This window comes from Lycorma delicatula, chromosome 12 (genome assembly GCF_047948215.1).
Source record: "Lycorma delicatula isolate Av1 chromosome 12, ASM4794821v1, whole genome shotgun sequence".
Lineage (NCBI taxonomy): Eukaryota > Metazoa > Arthropoda > Insecta > Hemiptera > Fulgoridae > Lycorma > Lycorma delicatula.
Window position 1 is genome coordinate 7,864,616 of NC_134466.1, and position 25,098 is coordinate 7,889,713.

Below are 25,098 nucleotides of genomic sequence, written 5' to 3' on the forward strand. Positions count from 1 at the left end.
GTATATTTTTGTAATATATTTATAATTTTGTTTAGTGTAATTTTTGTTCTTTATGAACAGGGGAATCCATTATATTCTTCTCAGGATCACCTTTGTATTATTTTATATACTGTTTTGTTTTTTGTCATTTTGTAGTTTTTTTAATTTTATATTTATCAAGTTTATATTTTTCTTAGGGGTTTCCCAAGTGATGTATTTCTATATCAATCTTTATAACCTCTTTGGTTGTAAAGATGTCTCTTTATAACCCATTAGGTCATACTTGGGTGCTTCAGGATGATACAGAGACCACATTTTCATTCCATGCAAAACTCATTTTGAACCGTGTGAGCTGGCTCATACAAAAGGCTCGTACTCCTAGTAAATCTAGGATTTAATGCAGATGTAAATCTGCATTTACATCTTCATTAGAGTAGTACCTGCCTTAAAGATTGGGAGTTCATCAGTTATAGGTCTAACCAGGTTAGGTAGGTCTAACCAATTTTTAATGCTGTTGAATCCCTATTACATTCTCTTACCCATCATTGTATTGTTGGATCCTAATTTTCTAACATCCTAATCATTCTAATCCAGGATTATAACAAGCTCTTAGTACACTATACATAATCAGGTGACTACTATCATAGATAGCTGCATCAACAAAGCTGCTCTGGATATGTAAAGATTCTGGAATATAATATATATATATATTTATACCAATTTTTTGAGATAAATATAAATTTATCCACAAAAAACTTGACCGACGGTCAGATATAGGCTGTAAATAATTAATTTTTAATAAATTTTCTTTTTAAATTCATATTTTTTATTTTTTGTAGTCCTGAATTGAAAAAGAGTGCTACAGTTGTTTATCATCATAATCTGGTTGCTATAATGGAAACAGCAATAAGACAAACGAATGCTCAGTTTGAAGATGCGGATATTATAGATAGAGTATGTGTTAAACTATTGGAACCATCTGGTGGAGAAGATGGTTGGGATATATTTAATATGAGTTATAATGTATCTGCTCCACTTGATTCGGTAAATATTTCACGTATTACTTTGTTATTAGTAATATTTTACTGTAATTTGTTAAAAAAGATTCTTTTCAATTCTTTTTATTTTTTCTAAAGAATAAACAACAAGATTGTATAAAGTATAAAAACTATATGAGAAGGCAATAATTAAAATATAATGTAACCAATAACTATAGATGAATAGCGCAAAAATCATAGCGATGTTAAAAAAGGCAGTTTGATAAAGGAAAACATTTATCTTTGAAGAATTGTTCCTTTAAGAACAGTGTGAAAAAAATTGTAGTTTTGTACTAAATTAAAACTTAATCTTTTTTTTTTGGTTGCAGTTTTTAAAAAAAAAATAAAAGCTAATAAGAATTGTGGGAAATTCTGCTTAAAAGATAAAAGTATAATGTGTATTTGTTTTCCCATTTTTCATAGCTGTTAGATATGATGTCATTGTTGTTTTTTTAAATTTCTTAAAGAATTGGTTTTGATTGGATGATGAGCCATATTTAGTTTTAAAAAAAGTTATTTTTTTAAGTTATAAATTGTTTAACTAGCTAAATTTTTTAATTGAAAATTAAAATTTTTTTATTCCTATTTTTTCAATAAAATGTTGAAACATTTTCCCGTCATACAGGAGACTGTGTTAAAGACAATTTAAACTAAATACATTTAACTATTGCTTGCTTTTTTCTCTGTATATTAGAGCCATTTGGAAACAGTTCTTGCATTAAATCATTCATCTCACAAAATAATAAACAAACTGATCCCTTAAGAGGATAAAAAATTTATGTAAACTATAAAATTAGAAATAAAGATCTACAGATGTAACAGCATCTCACAGTTGGTCAATTCCCTTAAATTATTAAAAAAGAAATATGGGCGCATTTGATTGAAAAATTTTTCAATTTAACCTAACAGTTCTATAATTTTATATTGTCAGAATACAATTTCATAGTGTCTGTTATTACAGTCAGTCGTAGTTTTCTATCAGTTGCCATTATTATGAAGTCTACTATACCTGTTACTCAACCCATCTAAAACAACGTGCAATGATCTTCATCTAAAAGCCATGTATAGTGATGAAATTGTTAAAATGGAAAACCCCTCAGTGCTCACCCAGTTTCTGTGATTGATTAGAAGCACCAATAGAATGTGTATGAATTGATTCAAAGTGATTGTAGTATCAAACTACGAGGCATTGCCACTTACATAGGCAAAATAACGAATAGAACATATCGCACAACTATGTTACTGTTTTCCCGGTGGGTGCCACGCAAACTTACAGAAAACAGTCGTAATAACAGTTTCTAATAACAACGAAACGAATCTTGTGAACAGCTAAAATGTCTTTGTTAGGAAATGTTACGTGGGGGAAAATGTGTGATGGGAGATAGTTTTTTTTCAGTATTGTGAGTGATGAAACTTGGATACATCATTATGGCACATACATCACAGAATATTGGCACTATGGTTTGGCCACAATAAAAAAAGCACAACCTTGTGCAAAAGAAAATTGTCTTGACAGTGTTCTGGGATGCTAAACAAGCATACATGACTTATCTGGAGGCCGGGTGAACTATAAATTCTGTGCGACATAGAAGTATTAAAACACCTTTGAAGATGTGTATCGCATTCAACAATCCATGGAACTGATCATTTTGCAACACTCTTAACGCTCAGCCATACACATCGCATACAATCTTTGAGGCTCTAATGAAGTTGAAATTTAAACCTTCATATCCTCCAAACTCAACACATTTGGGTGAAATTATCCAAGAGAAAGAAAAAAAATTAAAAGAAATATTAAATACCATGAATTTAATGCTTAAAAGAAAATTAATATGAAAACAGATATAAAAAAACAAAGTTAATGAAATGTGAAAGAAACAAAAAATAATAGTCTTAAATATAACAATAGAACACATACATCAGAATACATACATCACAACAGAATACATACATCAGAAATCACAGAATTTTGTATTCAAGTAAAAAACTTATGAACGATGAACAAAAAGAGAAATTTTTCGAAAAAGCAGACTTACATAAGCCAGGTAAAATTTTTATACAATAGAGAAATCTGATTTATAAATACAGTTTTCGGAATTAGAAGAATTATAAAAGTATTTATATGGAGAGTAACAAAATAATTTGCCACAAAATAAGCCCAAAAAGGGAGCTAAAAAAGAATAAAACTGAAAGGTTATATTCAATATATTAAGTAGAAAGAATATAAGAAATTATTTGTAAAGTTTATATAAACATTACAAATATATGTGAGATATATAATATACACGCAGTACTAGATGTGTTTTATAGAATTTTCTGCAGAGATTGTTAAATTACAATATTTGACCAAATTACTCATTTGACTGTTTGATACATGTAAGCATAGAGTACAAAAGGGATCGGTCAGGTTTACTGTGTCTAAAAGTAAATATGTTCTCAGATTCAGATATATTTCTCATCAGTAGTAATAATGTCCCTCATTACTTCCAACGGTCAATAGAATGACAGTTTTACTAAAAAAAACCTATCAGAAAATGTTTGTTGCTTTTGAAAATTGCTCTGTTAATTTTATATAAAACTGAAATCATCCTCATTTTCACTTACATCACCATTTATTATATTTTATTATTTTTGTTGTGTTATTTAAACTATACATAAATAATTTACACTGTTTTGGTCCTAGTCATAAAAGATAGAAATTCGACTTTATTTTCAAATCTTATTATTAATACAAAAAATTTACTTTGAATATAAATTGTACGCATGTATCCAAATTATTATAATCACCACCACCTGGCACTGGTATCCTTATGGAGATTTAATTTTTCAACTATAAAATAAATGTGTATTATTTATGAAGATATTGTTGAAAATTTAACTGAGAGAAACATCTAAAAAAATAAATCCTTAATAGTAGTTAAAATTTATTATTTTACAAAAAAGTAATAACTAGAATTGAAGAGTATTATAGTGAATTGAAGTTTAAAGAACATAAAAATTTTTTTAAACAAGATCATTTAAATTGATTAGCTCATATGAGGGGCTGCTTTTTACTTCTTAGAATGAAAGAAAAAGGTTTTTGGTATAAATTGTTTTGTTTCTCAAAATAATCACCTTTTATAAATATATGCATGCATTCAAACCAATTCTTGAAACATTTTTTCCATTTTGAAGATGGTACTGCAAAAACATTGTTTGGAAGGATTCAATAGCTTCTTGGGGGTGACAGAAATCCACTGTCCGTGCATTTTTTGTTAGACATTAGAGAACAAAAAGAAGTTGTTAGGTGGTGAATCTGTAAATACAGACAGTGAGATATTAATAATTCAAGGTTTTTCTTCATCAAATAATCAATTGTTTGACGTCCTGTGTGAGAGCTGACATTGTCATGATGAAGAATGATGTCAGGAAAAATTTTCAGTTATTTTTCCAGATTTCATCGATGACTTGTGACAAAAAAATTGTTGAATACCGTTCTTTCTTCGATCATCTAAAGCAATGATTGTTACATGTCCAGTATAACCGTAAAAACAACTGAACATTTTCTTGTTGAAAAACGAAGTAACCACTTTTGTTGAATTTGGTTCATCTTGGAACACCCAAACAGTTGATTGTTGCTTAGTTTCCGGCTCATACAAATATATCAAAATTTTGTCTCCTGTTACGATGTTCTTTGATATGCCTAAGGATGCCTCTAACTTATGGTAAGTCACATGCTGATCCTCTTCAATCATGTTGCACACAGCATGTTTTTTGGAACAACAGATTTGGTTGATCTTCACCAAATTCATCACCGATGGAAACCTGACAATGATAAAATTCTGCAAACCGATTGTAAATAGTCTTTTTTGATGGCGATTCAATAACAAAAGTTAAACAAAGCGATTAGAGGTATTGTTGTTGAAGAAAATCTTCGAGTGAAATTTCCAATTTTTCACAGAACTATTCAGTGAGCGTTACTTTTGCACTATTGCTTATTAATATTAACAATTCCACTTAAAATGTGCTGTTAAATTATTTGATTATTTAAGACCTGTTGCACAAGTAAACCTACCTAGCTTTTTATTAAATGTTAATACTAAACTTTGGCCTTTATATTGGGATTTATTACTGTTGAAAAGATTTTTGTATAAATAATTATTAAAAAACCTTTTACAATATTGTGTTTCAATGTTTCCTTCTTTCAGATTTTCTGTTTAACTGAACAAACATATAGTCAGATGTTTAATTTCTTACTACGTTTAAAGAGAGTAAATCTTAATCTGTCTCATATCTGGAAGAATCAGGCAACATTTCTAAAGTTAATAAATAGGCAAAGGAAAAAATTTAGAGGTAAGATATTTTATTATATATATAATTTAATATTTGTGTATAACTAACTACCTACATTTTATTTGTGTTTCTACTATATTTGTACTTGTCCTATAAATTTTTATTTTTACATCTCTTGTACACACAGACAGATGCAATATGAAATGTTTTAATGAATAGATTTGTTTAGATTTGATAGTTTTGCAATGTTATGTTTCATACGATAAGAAAAAATAGTCATTATTTAAAAGTTAAAAGAAAATTCTGAACTGATTTGGTCCAATACTTAGGGATCAGATCTTAAATTAATTATTTAATTATAAATTATTTTATGATTTTTGCTGTATAAAACCTACCATCAAAATTATTATAATCTATCAATAAAATAATAGAAGTTTTTAATTAGAAATAAGTTTCACAAAAGCTTTACCATGAAAATTAGCTTACTGCTTTTTAGAATTTAAAAAAAATTTTACCTAAATTTTCTTACTTTAAAATCATGCTGGTACAGTCTTTTAGAATAAATTTCATTATAAATGTACTTAAGAGAAATTAAAAAATATATTGCACTTTTATTTATTACATCTTTTTTAAAGTTAATTTCTTTTCTTTCTTTTTTTTTTTAAATGCATTGGACCTGTAATAAATAATCCATTTACAGAAATAAGATAATGCACAGAAAAGTCATGAATATATTCCTGTAGTGGGTTTGAGCCATATCTCTGTGGTGCATAGAAAGTTTTGCTTTGTTATGCTGCAGTGATTTTTTGAATCTGTTACAAATTATTTTTTACAATTAGAGCACACATTAATGCAAACTTTCGGTCAATTTGTCTTAGATTTTTAAGTAAACTTACTTTGAATGTCAGAATGAAATAAAGTTTCCAGCTTCTGGGTGAGTCTGCTTGATGTATTATAGTCCTTTCCATCTGTTCCTGATTCTGCCACCATTCCATAATCTTCATTAGTTTGTCTTCTGGACACACACTTTCCTATCCCTCCGCTTCCTTCATGGCATTTCCATTTCATGCACTAGCTTAGGTATCTTCTCTCGTTCAATTTCTCTATATACACATCCATATCAATTACATCCTAGATCTTTTTGCTTTCTCTTATAAGCATTCTTTCTTCTTCATATCTTTGATTTTTTCATTCCTTAATCTATCCTCCTCTGTTAATTCCCATGCTGCTAGTTAAAAACATCTTAACAAGTAATATCTTTCGCAAATATGAGAATAACCACTACTTTACTGGGGTATATCCTGATCGGATGTGCCACTACACTTTGCAGAAATAAATTTTACTGTGTGCACTCTTGGTGATCTTTTTTGCATTTTCATCATCCTGCTGTTAAAATTTTTGATATGCGTAAAAGCGTTTCCAACCCTTGAGCTATTCCTCTCAGATAATCATTCATCCTTCTTATAATCCCTTACTTAGTAGCACCCTTTTAAATTTTTCTGCCGTACTCTGTCATTGTTAATTATCCCTATATATCATTACTGGATAACAACACAGTATTAAACAATGAAGATGAAGACAATAATTTAAAAAACCTTCAAATCAATTGTATTTATATTTTATTACCTTCATATAATTTTTTTTTCAAAAAAGTGCTTTAGTAGCTTTTTTCTTATGTTTCATCTGAAAAAACTTTCTGTGATAAATAGAATTGAGAAACTGCTTTTCAATTTTTGTTAATATTATAATGTTCTTTATATGAACAGTATGTTTATGTGTAATGTTAAGATTTAATTTTTTCAACATTTTTATTATGCAAAAACTGCTTATTAAAAAAAAATTAACTTACGATTTATTTCTTTTTTGTATTATCTATATTAATACGCACGCATTTTTTACTTCAGATTTGATAGCGGTTACGGTACAAATACGTACCTTAACTGGTGAAATGCTACATTATTTACAACAAGTTGAATACTACATCATGTTTGAAGTAATTGAATGCGCTTGGTGTGCATTCTCATCACAGTTTCAGCAGGCAGTATCACTTGAACAAGTCATAGATGCTCATGAACAATATCTTAATAAAATAATGTCTATGACTTTTCAAGATTCTGCAAATCAGGTAAGATTTTATTTTATTTTTTTTTTTTTAATGAATTATTTATTGTACTGATAAAAAAACTCATATTTTTCAGATTTTATTTTTTATTTTTAATCCTCTTTTTTTATTTTCTGCATTAACTTATAGTGGTGGTACTGTTATATAGAATTCATATAGAAATTAATATATATAAATATATGATTTATTCTATATATTCTATATTGGATATATTCTATATGGATTGCATTGTGTTAATAAGAACATTCCTGTTATGTGTTCTCCATAAAACATTAGGGAAGATGTCTTCTGGGAAAACATAGATGGAAACATCAGGGGGCCTTCCAGATGGGGCCAAAGTTTAAAAATGGCATATCTAATGCTGCATATTTAAATTATTATTAAGGAGTGTTAAATTAAGTGTTGTTTATTTTTTAAAATAAAAAATTAGAATGTCTTTCAGGAAATTTCTGTTGAAACATTGGTAGGACCCTCCACATGGGGTCAAAGTTTAAAAATGGCATTTTTATCACTGAAAATTTGTATAAGAATAGTAAAAGCCCATATATGTTTGTAAAGGGGCTAGAGTTCATTTCACGCCAGTAAAGAGCTTTGGGAGGGGGTAGAGAGTAAGTTAAAAATACACCTGTCTGAATTGATAGATTACTTTATCGCCCGTCCACTTGATATTTTTACAAGTTTATCCCTAATTAACAAATTATATGATTATCACTGTATAAATTATACAGTAACAGCTACCTGCAACTCCATATGCGCGTACATGACGTGTACTTGAGCCCTTCGATGCTTATCTGTTAGAGCTTCAATCTTGGTAGCTCTGGTTGAAGTTCGTTCAGCTTGCAGGGTTTTTTGTAGCCTATTTGTTTCTCTGTTAAAAATAAAAAATAAAGATTCATTAAAATCAGGGAGTAGTACTTTGAATGAACACGTTTCATAAACCAATAAATTTTTTTACATGTATTTTTTTATTTTTTTAAAAATTACTGTACAATATCAGAGAATTTAAATCGGGCCTGAAATCAAAAGATTAGTGCTTAACCTGTATATTTTATAGCAAATTGAATCCTAAGGAATTGTCAGCATGGAAACCGTTCAGTGATGTTGTTTTTTTGTTTTTTTTGAAAAAGCTGAAAATTCTGACCTATTAAAAGAGCAACTCTTAGCAAGCTTCAATGTTGGTTAAAGAATGTTATTAAAAATGTATGTTCTCATCTTGATTTCTTTTTCTAAATTTCAGTACTGTAAGTAACAAACAGAGAAGTTACATCAAGATGAGTAATTTATGTATTTTTGATTTTTAAAGAACACTTTTCATACATAAAAGAAAAAGGTTATTTCTGTGTTAGACACCGATTTTTCCACATACTGGATGTATGAAAAAGAATATCAGAGTTTTTAATCTGTTAGAATACCTCTTGGATGAGGTGTACAGTTGATTTAATGGTAGAATTAGAGCAAATAGGATAGTTTTAGTCGCATGTACAATCGTAGATCTGATTTCCTATCTTTCCACTTACCAACATCACTAGTATAGATGTCATCTCTTGAACGTAAAAGCTTTCTGTGTTTTGCAGTTTGATAAATAAATGTGAATCTGTAGTTTCAGTTTGAAGTGCGTTTTGTAGTCAACATTTCATCTTGGTGGAAAAGTCGAATGCACATAATGTTCGTATTTGGCAGTCAGAAAATCCCGATGTCTTAACAATGCAAAAGGGACTCCTGAAAATTAACGTTCAAATATCCCAATGATAAATTTACAGGCCATTCTTTTTCGCTGAAGTATGCATAACAGGAGTTGCTTTTTTGGGTATGCTGTGTTGTATGATTCTTTCCTTGAATGCAAGATCGGCCCTCCGGCATACCTCTTACAGGTTCAATTGAATGATGTTTTCCCCCTGACTGCTGGACCAGTCGACATGGACCTGGAATGCCGATTGGCATGTTTGACCGATTCGACCCCACATGATTTTCCTTCAGTTTTGTAAATGATATTTTCATGCACTTTTGTTCTACCTGAATTGAGGCACAGGATTGAAGAAGCTATTACTTACATTATTCCAGATGTGCTAGTTAAGGTATAGGACTAACTCTACAATCGGTTGGATGAGTGCTACATAACTAAAGGTGCTCACATTGTTCACTCAAGGTAAAGCTTTAAGAGTTACTCATTCATTTTATTTGCAATATATTACTGTCAAAAATTAAGAGATAGCTTTATATTCTTTTCTGTATAGATACAAACTTGTATTTTAATTCTTTTTGTAAAAAGATAAAAATACTTGAGCGAATTATCTAGATTACAATATCATAGCATTGAGATAAGTAAAATCTTTCCTGTTACTTTTTTTAAGGATCAGAATGAAACTTGTGATGTGTTAGAGAAAAACAATTTGATTTTCAAAATTCAGCAATAATAAAAATTTAAGTACACCTACTACGTGTTTAGTTTCAAAAATGTTTTTGCTTTGTAGACAGTGTTATAGGTTTTTATTCTATTATATTTATGACTGCTTTATTAAAGTTTTTTCATTGAATAAAAATGTTTAATATTTCAGCAATTTTCTACTCAGTTTAGAATTATGAATGAGCTGGTATTAGAATTACATAGACTTGCTGAAGATTTCCTATCTAGTGCAAGTAGCGAGTACGAAAGGCAAATTGAATTAGAAAAAAAAATCGAAGAACTTGGAACAGACTTTGCTGATGAAGAAGAACAGCTACAAAAAACAGAAAATTTCTTTGGTACATTAGCATCATTTAGAGCTCGCACTAGGTTGTTAACACAAAGCTATCAGGTATAAAATCGTTTTAACTTTTTGATTTTTAGAATATAGCATCGATAAAATAATTAGATAAACTGGTATTCTAAATTGCTTCATAAAAATAGAGCTTCCCTTCAGGCAACTTTGTATATCAGTTGATCTCAAGATTAATTGCAAAGTAAACATAATAATTCTCAGAAAAATCATGTCCTATTAAAGTCTCATTCATATCAAGGAGTTTAGGCACTAACAGTTATAAGGAAAGCTGGTGCAGTTATTATTAAGCAAGAAATTAATGTACTTGCCTTCTGATATGATAAAATGCATTATGGTACACTACTTTTTACTCATTCATGTAAATTTAGAATTTTTGTTGTATTAATATTTACTTCTGTGACAACAAATCTACCTAAAGTTAGTTTTAAGATCACTTTCAATTAGCAGCTTAATCATCTCATAACTTTTTCGGAAGTCAGGATAAAAACAGTGTGGTTCCATAAAAATCAGAGAAAGTGGTATTTTTTAATGCCACTTGCAAAGTGTCTCGAGCTTCTTGAAGAAACATTAACTATCCCCAGAATTGAATGGTGTATTGAAGAGCCCGTTGTACTGCCAGAACTACAGCGGTGGTAGTCACAAGCCGTTGCTGAAAATTAACATTTTAAAGTGAAGAGTAGAACAGTTTCCTAGTGCCTTCTTTAATGACCTAAATATACAGTTGTATATTGGCATGCCATCCTCTAAAATTATGTCCCAAGTCATGCCTTCATTTTGCTCACTACTTGGACTGGCTGTGTAACGTACTTCATTACTTTCAGAGAGATGATTTGATTAAATTTTATTTAAAGTAATACTGACTTGTGGCTGTTGCGCAACAGATAGTTTTCATTTGTCACTTAGCCGTAAAAAAGACTGACTGATAGTATAATGAAAAAAATTGGTACTACTCGCTTCTGTTGGGACACTGGTATTATGTGTACTAAGCTTGTAGAAAGGTTTTTTAATATAATTTAGTTGTATTTATGTGAATTAGTATATATTTGGTAAAGTATAAATATAAGTTCTTAAAGCCGTGTTTTCATGGTAAAAAATACCTTTATTTCTAGATGTTTTATTCCCTTGCAACATTTATACATTTACCCCATTGTTTCACTTGTCTTTGCAGTGTAGAAAGATTTGTCATTACATCAAAACCATGATTAGGACTGACTACTTCACCTCATCGTTGCTGTTGAAATGCTGGCCTCCCAGGAACAATTTCAAGGGCCTGAACAGGTGAAAATCATTGGGAGAGGTCCAAACTGTAAGGGGGTGGTGTGGCCATAACTCCCCCATCCAAGATCTTGTAGCATGCATGTCATGCAGTGGGCCATAAGTGGTCTGTGCATTATCCTGCAGAAATAAATACCTGTAGTGGTCACACCTTGAAGTACTTTGCAGTCGTACTCGTTAATTTTAACTACAGGATAGAAAATAAAGATTAATATTGCCATTTTTATCCCAGAAAACTGAGGCCATAACTTTGGTGGCTCTGAATCACTTTTACCAGGATTGTCACTCATTGATATACGGCCTTCTTTAAAACATTTGCAACACTCAAGTGTTTTACTGTGACTGAGTCTCATCATTGTACCGTAGTCATGAATAAATCTCTCTGGGTTTTATGCCTTCATTCACGATAAATTTTGTTGCAACGTGCTGTTCCCTATATCTTTTCATTACATTAGATGTCATGTTCTTTACAACTGACTTTGTTGTTAAAATTGCTTCACACCACCACACCATGTAATAACAGCTGACCTTGTACCTTATTTGTATAATAAAGAGAACACAGGCATCTCCATTTACACTCCAGTCTTAACAAAAGTCATGGATTGACGTGAACATCCCTCAAATATCTGTTGATTACCTATCGTTGAACTAGACACTAGTTTCAGTATATTTTAGTTTAAATTTTAATTTTTTATTTTATTTTTTTTACAGGAAGTTTTGAAGAAATTATTATTAGATTTATCGTCTCATTCAGAAACAAATTTACAGTTGTTAGCCAGTAGACTTGATTTTAATGAATTCTATAAAAGATCTGACTCAAGATTATCAGAATCAATGAAATTTCATAGATGTAGTGAATTTGTAACATTTTCTGGTACTAGTTTACACGAATGACCGCAGCAAATTTCAATGAAAAATACCAATAATGATTTTCTTATTAATAATGATGAAAAAATTAATCCCAAAAACAGTACCATCCACATCACTAATATCATTAATACCTCATCACAGACTGATAATTCACTGTTGTGTAATAATGCTAATGCACTTTTGGATAGTAATAATAAAGATTTAGATTGCATGTTGGGTAGTATTTATGAATTTAATAACGATGCGAATCAGTGTGAATCTGATTGTATGTACGATGAGTATGATGATTCAGATTTCATAATAGATTCTGACTGTGAGGACGATGATTATTTGATCGATGAGAAATATCTAAATAAAATTATGAATTCGGTTAGCGATAATGTTGATTTGCCACTTATAAATATTGATGTACCTGACGGTAATGAAAATTTTGTCAAATCAGTTGAACAATATTTACATTATGCTGATCCTGTTGCGGATACCAGAGCTAATTTTAAATCATCATCATCATCAACTAATGTTAAAAATAATAATATTAATTTATTAGTCGATAATAATAACAGTGCAGATAATACTTACATAAATGTCGCATCAAATATTACGTCAAACTCATTTCCAATTAGTAAAACAGAAGTTAAATCGTTAATTACAGAAATCGATATGGATAGTGATCTTTTATTAAGCGAAGATATTTATGAAACTATATATTATCATAATAAAAATATTAATAAAAGTTTATCAAACTGTGACGATATGGAATTAAATATCGATGATGATTACAGCAATAATACATTCTCACATATCGATGACAGTTGTACGACTGAGGTAGAGGAAAAAAGTTCAACGTACATAGAATTAATTAATAATGCCATCGAATCTGATACAATTTCTGTTAGCGATAGCATAGTTTGTGATAATTTAGAACATGATTGTAGTAGTAATATAATTAGCGATGAAAAATTTAATAGTTCTGGTGTCTACACTAACTATGTGGATGATGAATCGGCGATTAATATTAATGAAAAAGGAAATGAAAATTTTGAAACTTCTAATCGTGATGATACATCGGTTAATTTAAATTACAGAGAAATTGAAACACCTTGTGTTAAAAATATTGTTACTGTAGAAAAGATTTGTTTCCGTGAACAAAAACGTCGTAGCTCATTAGAAACTAATGATGATGTTCTTGGTGGTAAAAGTTATAGTGATTCTGTATTAAACAGAACTAAACCGTCGAAGGGTTTTAAATTATTTTGGTGGAGAAAAGATAGCGGTACTAGAAGCAAAGATAAGATAACTCGTAGTACGAAATCTGTTACAGAATCCAGACCTATGAAAAATATACATAATAATTCAAATACGAGCAGTAAAGAATCATTAAGTTGTTACGGTAGCACTGATATGGCTGTATTTAACAATGATCTTGATAACTGTCATCTTAGCCGTACAACTAGACGTTATGAAAAATCAAAAAAGCACAGTTTAAATCCTTGTTGCGTAGGTTAAATTTTTTCACTTTAAAACAATTCAGTTTTTCATTCATTATTAATAATATTCATTAATTTTTTTATATTACATATCATGTATTAAGACATCATATCTTAGATTATCTATGTACTAATTCATTATTACTTGTGTTATATGTTTGATTTTGATAGCATGCAATTTATGTATATTAAAACTATAAATGTGATTAAATTCTTTATTAATTTATTTTTATATTAATAGAATTATTAGTTATTAGATTTGTTTAGTTACTAATCATTTATTTATATCTAATTTTATTTTTTGTTTAAATGAATCTTGTGTTACCATTTAGAAAATTACCATGTATTATTAGGTTTTAATGTATTTTCGACATTTAGAGCCCTTTTTTTAACCTATAAAATTTCCACAGAAAATACAGTTTACTATATATTGTTAAAACATTTAATTTTTTTAAAATAATTTTAGTACATCATGCTTAAAAGTTAATTTATTAAATTTCTTTAGTTTTATTATTTTTTTATTAGTCTTTGGTTGTTTTGGACATCGTAAGTTGCTAGTATTGCATACAATTTTTGAAGCTAATTTATTAATTTTAATTTTTTAATTACATTGTTAATGTGTTATGTTAGAATTGAGAAAATTAAGATAAAAATTCAAAACAGATATTTCTCTTTTAAATCGATTAAAAATTATAAAAAGAAATGGAGGTTAGTTTGTACTATTAACTGTCAATATATTCTATAATTAATCTGTTCTTAAGTGTCTGTGTATTAGTCATATTCTGTTCATTCATTCAATTGAACTGATCATTGCTTACTTATTGTTTTCCAGCAAGTCGTTCCTTTATTTAAAAAAAAAATAGGAATTTAAAAAATAACACAAGATATTGGAAAGTGTTATTTTGTTAATACGAAAAACAGATGCGCTAAGATTTTCATTGATTGCACTAAAACTTTTCTCCCCTGCTATTCCAAAAAATTAAATTTAAAAAATATAACTAGAAAAGATATATCAGAAACAAGCCTATAAAAATATAATAATGTGGAATAAGAGATATGTTCAGAAAGAAGCAAAACATTTTTCTCTGGTGATTATGAAGGTATTTTGAATTGTGCAATCAATAAGAAATTTTCTTGCCAACAGAAATAACTAGCAATTAAGACATTGGTATATAGATATGATATGGAAAAAACAATGTCTTTGAACCGGAAAATCATCACAACACAAGTGATGAGTTTTCACTAGAACAGACAACCAACTGCCATTAACGCATAGAAATCATCGCTTAACAAATGCGAGAAAGAAAGATGTAAACTTCGATATGCAATTGCTTCAACTTTACTTTCCTACATGTCACTGTTAGAGTTTTGTGTAAAAAATGTGCTCATTGTCAACTCTCACCTGTTTTAGATTTGAGACGATAGGAGTTTCAAGAATTTTTCTAATTTTTACATTTGAATTCGATGCCTTACTTTCCAATTTCCAATCTACCTTACTTCATTAATACATTTAATTTTATATTACATTCCATTCCAGTCTCAGAATGACAAAAACTGAACTCTATAGATCCATCTTTTGATATAGGAATAAACCTTATCAAAAAAGTATATGTACCATAAGGAAAAAAAAATCTTCACCAATAATTTCAGTCTGCAATAGATATGTGCCATTAAAGTATATTTTGTAACAAATTTTTTATTTCTGTCAATAGAACAGTAAAATTAGCAATTGTATAATATCTTTATTTTCTCTCTTCGAATAGTTTCATGTTTTTATATTAAAACTGTTAATATTTGTTAATTATTATAGCATAATTAATTACATTTTTCATTTTTGTTAGTGTTTATTTAGATTTAAAAGAAAAAATTATTTATTTTTTTAAATAAGGTTAATTTTATTGTTAAGTTATGAATTTAAGTTTTTTTTTAATATATTATGTCATATTACTAAGATTTATTATGAGAATTATATTAATAATAATGAAAAGTAATCATAGTTAACTATATAAATAGTATGATATTAAATAGTATGATATTAAATAAAAAAATGTATTACATACAAATCCATGACAATATTTGTGTATTAATAATTGCTGGTAATGATATGTTGTGTATGTGTATGTGTGTGTGTGTGTGTGTGTGTGTGTGTGTGTGTGTGTGTGTGTGTTATCACACAGTGTTTCTATATATGTTTCTAAGTAAACCTTTATTTTCCCATTATTTGTAGTGCCATTTGGTGAAGTTAAAAATTGTAATATTTTTTACATGTCCCAGCATTATTTAAGATGTGTATAATTTTGTGGAACTGTTTGTCAACCCAAGAAGCTAGCAATGTATTTTCATTATATCTTATCAGTGAAGAAGAAAATTAAACATTTTTCTGGCTCAAGGAACAAGATCTGCAAATGTAATAGAACATTTTCTGTTCATTTTTGTTTTGTGATACATAGGTAAAATCGAAAAGAAATTTATAAAAATTTACAAATATGTAGAATATTATTCAGTGTACCTAAAATGTGGTTATTGTTTTCCTTTTGTGTTACACTGGTACCTGTTTTCCACGATTAAAATTAGATGGTGGAAGCGTTCCCATTCACTATATATATTCTCATTGCTGATTGTAGAGAGATTATGTAGAAAGAAATCCAGGTGTGAATGTAAGAAATGAATTTTTACATGTTTGTATGACTTAATAATTTACCCACAGTGACACAGAAGTTGGAGGATTTATGATTTCTTTTGCACAACACTTTCAAATGACCTTCGTGCTCACTTTTCAACTTGGTTTAAAAGTTCTTCTCATTGTACTTTTTCAAATAATGAAATTCAGTACAATTTTTATCAAACACCTAACAAAGATTTTGAAACCATATAATTTTATATTGAGCTGAGGTAGAAGCACAGAAGGAAATTTGTTGCCATTGTCCAAAAGGATAAGCTTTAAATTAGTCGAACAGTCTTCCATTCTGTAGAATTAGATTCATTATGAAGTGCATCTGTAATAGTACCTTTTCAGTACTCTACTATTTTTTCAGAATATAAATCTTAAATCTCCTTGACCATTACAAAAACACATTTTAGTCTTGGCGTGGAAACGATTCCAGCCTTTAATCAGAGTTCCCGAAAGCTTCCCTTGTTTCTTTGACAACTTCAAATTTTGAACAAGGTTGTTTAACTCACTTTGAGTTATCAAATGATGTTCATGGGAAGAGGATTCTACTTCAGTAAGATCATCTTGCTCCTCATGTTGAACTATCAGGGGTTATCTTTAATCCAATTCCATCTTATAAAATTAAATGTGTTGTAAGATGTGGTACAGGTAAGTTTTCATCATGAGGAACTGGCCATACAGCAGATGATAAATTCAGGTGCTGCACTATGTGTCTGGATTAACTATTTATTCCTTTTATCTTTGTATTATGGAAAAATAGAATGACAAATGGTCTTGAGTTCATACCACACCACCAATATGGCAAAACTCATCTGCAGATTGCCCCCCAAGCTCAGTTCAAGACAGTTCATAAAGGACAAAAAATAGATGTGAGGGTTCCCGTTCAAATCTTGATCCCCAATGTTACAGCCAAAATATAACAATTTTCATGTAGTGGAGACACACTCTGTTGTTCTTTAAATGTCAATTCCCCACACGAACAGATATTTTATGGATCGTTTGTGTACTTCCTTAGCATATTTATTCACAAATGCAGCACACTTGATGTAATGTGCACACACTGTGAATGTTTAAACAATACTGGTGCATGTATGACTAAAAATGTTCTGTGTTGACAGGTTAGAACCTATAGTAAATTATATACAGTTATTGCCTTCATAATTTTATGTTTGTACCCCACCCTCTGTTAGAAATCATTTACAGTTTTATGTACATATGTTATACAAAAAATGTGGGTGAAGGAAAGTTTTGATTGCATTTTTGAATTCATTATAAAAAGTCAATAATATTAGAACAATAAAAAAAAGTGTCAAAAACTATTTATTAGTGTAATATTAGCTAATATTTTATTTTATTATTGTAATATTTCCTTATCAGCTGTTAAGGAATGAGTATGAATAAGTTTTATATAGGGGAAAAACTGAAAATATTTTTCAGTTAGTTTTTTCCTGTTTTTAGACATGACCACATTGTAGTTAAGAGAAATGCTTATCTCAAAATTACAAAAAATAGAACTTCATGAAAAAGTTTAAATTAAAAAAAAATAATAATAATTTTAAGCAATCCAGAATTTGCTATGAGAAAATTTGTATTTGTGTACTTATCTGTTTGTTTAGTTTTTTTTACATCTTTGTAGTTTAAACTAAACTGGTTTAGTGTTAATTGTATTTTAATAACAGCTATAAGAATGTTTTGCAGATGTAAAAAATATTACAAAAAGTCACTTCACAAAAACATAACCTGCTCACCTGTATAGAGTGGGTAGTATTTTTTTCTCGTTCAGTAGATTCCAGGTTCAAATCCCAGTACTTTTATTTTATTTTTTTATGCCATAAAATTGTATTTTTCAATAAAAAGAGCAGGATAATTATAATCGAACTTAAACCTACAGTTACCAGAAATAAGAAAAAAAACATGTAATTTATTATAATGTAGGAAATAATTATATTAAAAATTGTTTGTGTACCAAAAATAAGTGAAAATATACTATTTATACAGATTGTATGAACTTATTTTTGCTGTTTAAAAAGAATTCAAAGATATCTAAGACTTAGTGTTTGCAGTATTTTTTTAGTTGTGAAGTTTTACCTAAAATATTATTAAATAGTTAAAATTAAAATATTCTTTTTATTTTCATAGTTTTAGGCAAATTTTGATTATATTTTTCTATAAAAAGAAAGCATGTATTAAAATAAGAAAAATATATTAAAATTATATTTTTAGGAGTTTTATGATTTTTTTCAAAATTTTAATAATAAAGCCATTCCAAGACAAAGGCTGTAAAATTGCATATCATAGCAGCAGTACAGATGAAGAAAAGGATCGAGCTACTGGAAACATGTAACTATAAAAAGAAAAGGTCCGAAGTAAATCTTCATTAACTCTATACTGCAAATATATGTTAATATGAACATTATATAATAAACATGTATTAAAATCGTAGGTAAAACTTAAGTAGAGTTTTTTTCATTTAATTGAATCTCATTTTTCCTCTTGTTTTTGAAATTATATACATGTTTACATCATTTTATTTTATCTTTGTCTTTCAGGTCTTTTAAATTATATACATTCTGAATTATTTTCAGTTTTTACTACCATCATTATGCATCGATAATAATTTTCTTGATGAGTTTTTACAAAATATTTTTTTCTAAATAAATTTTTGTCAGTATTTATTGATAATTTCTTTTGTAATTTTTTACTTAAATTAATAAATAGTTTTTGAGCTATTAATTTTCTGTAAAAAAAGTTTTGTTAATATTTTGAATATTTGCTTGTTTTGAGCTTCTTTTTTGCATCGTATACCTCATTCTTAAAAAAGTGATGTAATTAATTAATAGATGCTTCCTAATTATGTATAATATATTAATTTAATGGAGATATTAGATTTGTTAGTTTTTAATTAATTAGCTAAACATTGTAAGATTGATTTTTTGTACCGGTAAATTAATTTACTGTGCCATTTTTAAAATTTATTTTTTATATTGTAGTAATATCTAATAGTAAAAAAATGATTATTTTTCATCTTGGGATTAACCAGACTGTAATAAAAACAGAATTTAATCGTTAATTGTTTTTGTAGCATTGGGGCAGGATTTGTATGATATCCAACCTTGGACCAAAAGTATATATTCTTGATTTTTTGTTTTAAAAAGATAACTACTTACGGGACAAATTGTGGGCAGGATGCAGTAGTATATATGTCCATATTAAAAATCATTGTCAGAATCATTTATAAATGCAAAGCCCACTTCAATACTGCATTTATGTAAAAATAACCGCAGATCTAACATAAAATATACATTTTTTTTTTTTTTTTTAACTGTTGTGGAAGAATCTCAAAACAATCAACATTTCTAGTTCTCATGTACCATTCCATCATAGTAGTAATCTTTTTTATTGTAGTATGATCTGGGCTTTGTATTTATAAATGATTCTGACAATTGATTTTTAATGTGGACATATGTACTACTGTATCTGCCCACAAATGTGTATCTGTGATTTACAAATTATAGCAAGTAATCTTTTCTAGGTTGCCATAGACATTTATATTAGAAATTAATCAATTTTTACAATCAGATTTTTTATTCATTTACTAGATATTTTCAGTAGAGTATACAAAGATATTTCTCACCATGAGTATACAAATGGATCCTTTTAAATTAAGAGAAAGCAGTTTTTGTATTGAAATTTTAAAATTAATATTTAATTCAATAACAGAATAAACATAATGTTAAGTAAGTTTGTGTATATATCACCAGCCAAACCTGATTTCTGGACAAATCGGTTAGGACTAGGATAAAGTATTATTTGTAATGCTTATTGAATGAACTTGTTTAGCCTGATCCCCCTAATCGGTTTAATTTGTTCTAAATCAAATTAAGTGAAATTAATATATCCTACTTGTCGCATAAAATGATTCATCTTAAGATTAAACTAATAGAATATAGTAGTTATATCCTGGTATAAACTATTTTGTCCCCTCAAATGCCACTAAATTCTGCTCCAGTTGGGTTACACCTCAGTCTAGTGCATATTACTGAGTTTACAGTTGTCTATTTACAGGATACAGTTTCTGTGATCATTTGAATGGAATATTTTTGGAGCTAAAAAATTATCATGCAATCTGATGATGATGATGGAAGTTCATAAATTATGTGTAGTCAGAACTTGCACTTTTATGGCTGGAGGTAAAAATAGTACATGAAAAACTAATACATAGCCAGAGCCAAGACTGTAGAAAGAGTTAACCAAGATCTTGAAAGCATGCTCAGCTGCTGGACAAATCGTTCAGAAGAGGTCGGCACTACATTCAGTTCAGGCATAAAATAGTTACTTTACAAGACTAGATTCAGTGCTTTGTAAGGTAACTAAGTTTGTTTAACACTTTCACAAAAAATTCAGAACTCCCAAAAGATATAGATGAAGAGATCTTCATAGAATTATTCTGGATATCAACTAGGATGAGAACAAGGAATCTGAAAATATTTTATGTGATTATTATTGTACAGCAATAAAATTATTTTGCCCGATATAGATGACTGAAATTTTATTAATATCTTTTTTCTGATTGTGATTTGATGTGTGTGTTCAGAAATTGGTTGATGGTGAGGTAATTAAGTTTTTGTTCACTGTACTTGTTTTAAAAGTGCATCATGCAATATCTATTAAAAAAATTAATTCTTTGTAATTCCAAGTGTCGTCATAATTCATGTATGTAACAGATAAAAGGATTTCAGATAAATTAAATCTTTTTTTATTCTCACTCGCATTTGAAAATTTGACTAGGCCAAACCAATACAGCCTAAAAAATTAGGCTAAAATTAATTTGATGTCAAAACTAGTTTTGTTGAATATATCACTCGATCTAGTCAAACTGGTTTGGCCAGTATCACATAAACAAGGAAAATTTATAAACGTTATAATTTTGTTGCCATTACTGAATGGCATAATTGCTGGGAATTTGACATGAGGCAGTCAATCCTTAGAAAAAATAAATATATAAATCGTAAGAGATTCATTCTTGAAGGGGACACTATCACTTTGTTCATCAAAGGGATTAGTTATATAGTGGGCATTGTTGCTCTCTGAGAAAGAAACTTTTACCTCGGTTCTTTCCATCTGATATCTGAGAGTTCTTTACATCCATCTTGGATTTAAATTTTTCAATCGGAGATAAGAGGCCTTGCACCAGAGGTGCTAGTAAGGAACCCAAATAAAGAAGCTGTATCTGATTCTGCTGTGGTTCCTGTAGTAAAAGATGCCAGGGCAGTGGCTGAAAGAAATCATTGAAGGATTAGGAACTGGGTATGATAGAGAAAAGGAACAAATATTGCATAGAGGAATTACCTCTTTAGTAAATAAGTATTTTACCATCTTGTCATGATACATACTTTATCAGAAGGAAGGTTGGATCATGATTCAAAGCAAAAAGTAGGTGTATCCCTTTCTGTTTGACAAATTAATATTGTTTTTTGCTGTAAAATATAAGGTACTGCAATGTATTGAATAGAATTTTTTATATTTTCAAAACTTATTTGAAATTTATACACACCATACTCTTACTACATTCCTTATTGAACAGCTGGATTGATCTATGAATGTGTAGGTCAAAAATGGAAACAAATGTGTAGTTACTGTAATGGAAATTTATACAGTACCATACCTGGTATTCAATAATCTACATTCTCTACTTATGGAACATTTCAGGGAGTCATCCTAAAAAATCATAGAGTAAAATATCAATGGAATTTTGTATAATCTAGATAATTATAGATTGGTAGAACAAGGTGTCACTGATTTCATCATAGTAGAACACAGGTGGAAGTTCCGACTGCAAAATTACATTAATGATCTTATTTGCATAGACAGTACAAAAAAATTAGTAGTACTCACATCAACACTGACTATTCCATTATCCATAAGCTCAATTATCACAAAAGATATTTAAGGTGGGTTCAAGATGAGAAGGTCGACTCAAAATCACAGACACCTGAATTCACATTTGTACGGAACTTAAATGATGGTTTTTAACAGAAAGTAATGGTTTTTATACCAAAATGACTTTGATGTAACTTGAATTCATCATTATGAGCTGGAATCCAAACTTCAGAATATGTAATGAAAACAGCTGAGTTTGCCTGCCAAGAAAAAAATTTAAAACCCTACACATCAGCTGGTAAAATGATGCTAACGGTGTTATAGATTATAGAATCCCAATTTATTTCGTTTATTTGGAAGAACAATGAACAATCAACAGAGAGTTCTATTGTGATTTGCAAGAAAATAAAGTGAACTTGCTGCAATAAAAAGGAAATGTTCTGGTTCTCACTCAAAATGTGTAATTCGTCTTTGTAATAATCTATCAAATAGGTTCTAACCACTTATATAATCTAGTTTTGACAGGAAGCAGTATTTGTATTCATACCCCCACTAGTTGAAAGAAAGAAAGTCCAATGTTGTATAAAATACAGGTTCTACTACTATGCAACTCATTTGTTATAGATAATTGTATTACTAGTGAATATTTTTTTGTTTTTTTTTTTAATCTGGTTTATTCTTTATTATTCTAGAGCCTTTGAAATGTATATCTACAAGGATGACTGAAATGTAATGCAGTCACTCGTAGCTGGAAAAATAAAAAAACCCTCATTAATTAAGAAAAGAACCACAGGGTGCTAATTTTTTCCTCACAGTCCTTCATTAACAGTTTCATCACCATAAATAACTTTTAAGATTACAATAAATGTCACTACCGTTCACTTTTTCTGTTGTTAAATTTCGTTTGTTACTTGCTGTTTTAGATGTGCTGGCATAGAAGGTGTATTTGACCACATAACAATGACAACTGACAGAAAATGAGAGTGCATGGTTAAATGAATTTTGATATGTTAGTAATAGGGAAATGAAAATAAAATACAGCAGCACGTCACTTTGTACAACATTCTTCCTTTACGTTCCAGTGTGCATTACATTTCAGTTGCCCCTTGTTTATAAAATAACATTTAAATACATTTATTAAGACTGTTTATGATAAGGTTTGTTTTTAGAATAGAGATTCAATTAATGTTGTTACTTATTAATATTTACGTTTAATTCAATATATGTATTGTCGATGATTTGTATCACAAGTAGCTAAAACACTTGCTCGTTACTGTTTCCAAGTATTAAAACTAATGAAAAAAAAAATTTAATTAAATTTTTGTGGTTTCTTTCTGTATAAATTTTTAATCCCCAACTGTAGCAAAGCGAAAAAAGAGAGATGTACATGATGTAAAAGGGATTATGTCACTGTGCAATATATATTATCAATTTTTTCTGTACCTACTGCAGCTATCAACTTGGTTCTTTCACAGAATTATATTCCCTCAAAGATTTTGAGCCTAAAATGTCATCTTTTACTTACTGTTTTTACATTACCCAGACTATCAGTTTGATAATAAATTCATTATGGTCATTTTAGTAAAACCAGTGATATTTGCAAGTTTCCTTAAACATTATATTTGTAAACTGCATTTTAAGTAGACTTTAGTGTTACTTTAATGTTTTCTTTAGGTTACTAGGTAAAGACATACAAAAGAAGAATCTTAAAAATTATTTTCTCATTCAAAATATTTTTCACCCATTTTGACCTTGTGTACTTTTTTATACATTTATTTCTTTAGAAGAAAATACATGTTTTAAAAAATAGTAAATAAATATTCACTTCATGCTATTATGTCTCTTTGATTTTATTGTGAGTATATGAAAGAGTACTTATTCTTGGTGTCCCTTGCACCATGCCTGTTCCCATTCTCCTCTACTCTTAGATTAGTGTTTTAATCAGTGTTTTCCCATCTCATGATAAGTTCCAAGCAGTCCTCCAAATCTTACTGTCCATGTTTCACATTCATATAAAAGTACATTTCAAACATAAAACTTAATAAGATACCCAACTATAACAACATCTTAAACACATAATAATTACTGTTCTTCTGATCAACATTTTCTTATCCATTGCTATTCTTGATTTTATTTCACTTCTTTGAAAGGTACATGGTACGTTATATATATATATATATATCTTCTAATTTTCAAATCGTTTGTTGAATATCATGTACTTCATCTTCTTAAATTACAATAAATTCTATTGTCCCTTTTACAATGATTATTTCTTTTTTTAAAGCATTTTCCCTTGCTTACTTTTCTTCGTCAAGCCATGCAGTTTTACTTCCTATATTTTCAATGTAAATGTATATGTTTATTTATAAATAAAAATCATTTATAACAACAAAATAAGTATAATATAATATCAGGATTTAATAATAATAAATACAGGATTCTATATCTAATTTACTCATGTGAAATCTTATATCAAAATTAATATTTAAAAACCGCTTACCAACAATTGAATTTGAAGTGTTCAAGCGTTTTCAGAATTAAATTCCATCTTCAGGAACTCTCATATGCATCTTCTTAGTAACAGTAATTAAAACTTCAGATATAAATTACAAAAAATCATATTTGCTTAAAAAATAATGGTTGTCACATGTTATAAAATTATGTCAGCGTGAATTTCCTGTCAATTTGGTGGTCTCAACTGTTGTGTGTAGGGAGTTCCTGAAGAAGGAATTTAATTCCGAAAGAG

The 25,098-nt window shown here is 28.8% G+C and overlaps 2 protein-coding genes across 2 annotated transcripts in view; both read left to right on the top strand.

Moving 5' to 3' along the window:
- Grip91 (gamma-tubulin complex component 3) overlaps positions 1-12,338 on the top strand; it is a 44,129-nt gene extending 31,791 nt beyond the window's left edge. The window contains exons 12-16 of the mRNA XM_075380705.1: positions 819-1,023; positions 5,204-5,348; positions 7,193-7,413; positions 9,966-10,205; positions 12,156-12,338. Coding sequence (XP_075236820.1) covers positions 819-1,023; positions 5,204-5,348; positions 7,193-7,413; positions 9,966-10,205; positions 12,156-12,338 — 994 coding nt within the window. The remainder of the gene's footprint in view (positions 1-818; positions 1,024-5,203; positions 5,349-7,192; positions 7,414-9,965; positions 10,206-12,155) is intronic.
- A 15-nt stretch (positions 12,339-12,353) lies between these two features.
- On the top strand, positions 12,354-13,964 carry LOC142333477 (uncharacterized). Its single transcript, XM_075380706.1, has one exon. The coding sequence runs from the start codon at positions 12,354-12,356 to the stop codon at positions 13,818-13,820; it is 1,467 nt and encodes a 488-aa protein (XP_075236821.1). The 3' UTR covers positions 13,821-13,964.
- The last annotated feature ends 11,134 nt before the right edge of the window (positions 13,965-25,098 follow it).

Bases quoted from the DNA above. Each gene is read 5' to 3' on its own strand.
- LOC142333477 (XM_075380706.1), top strand. From the start codon at position 12,354: ATGAAAAATACCAATAATGATTTTCTTATTAATAATGATGAAAAAATT.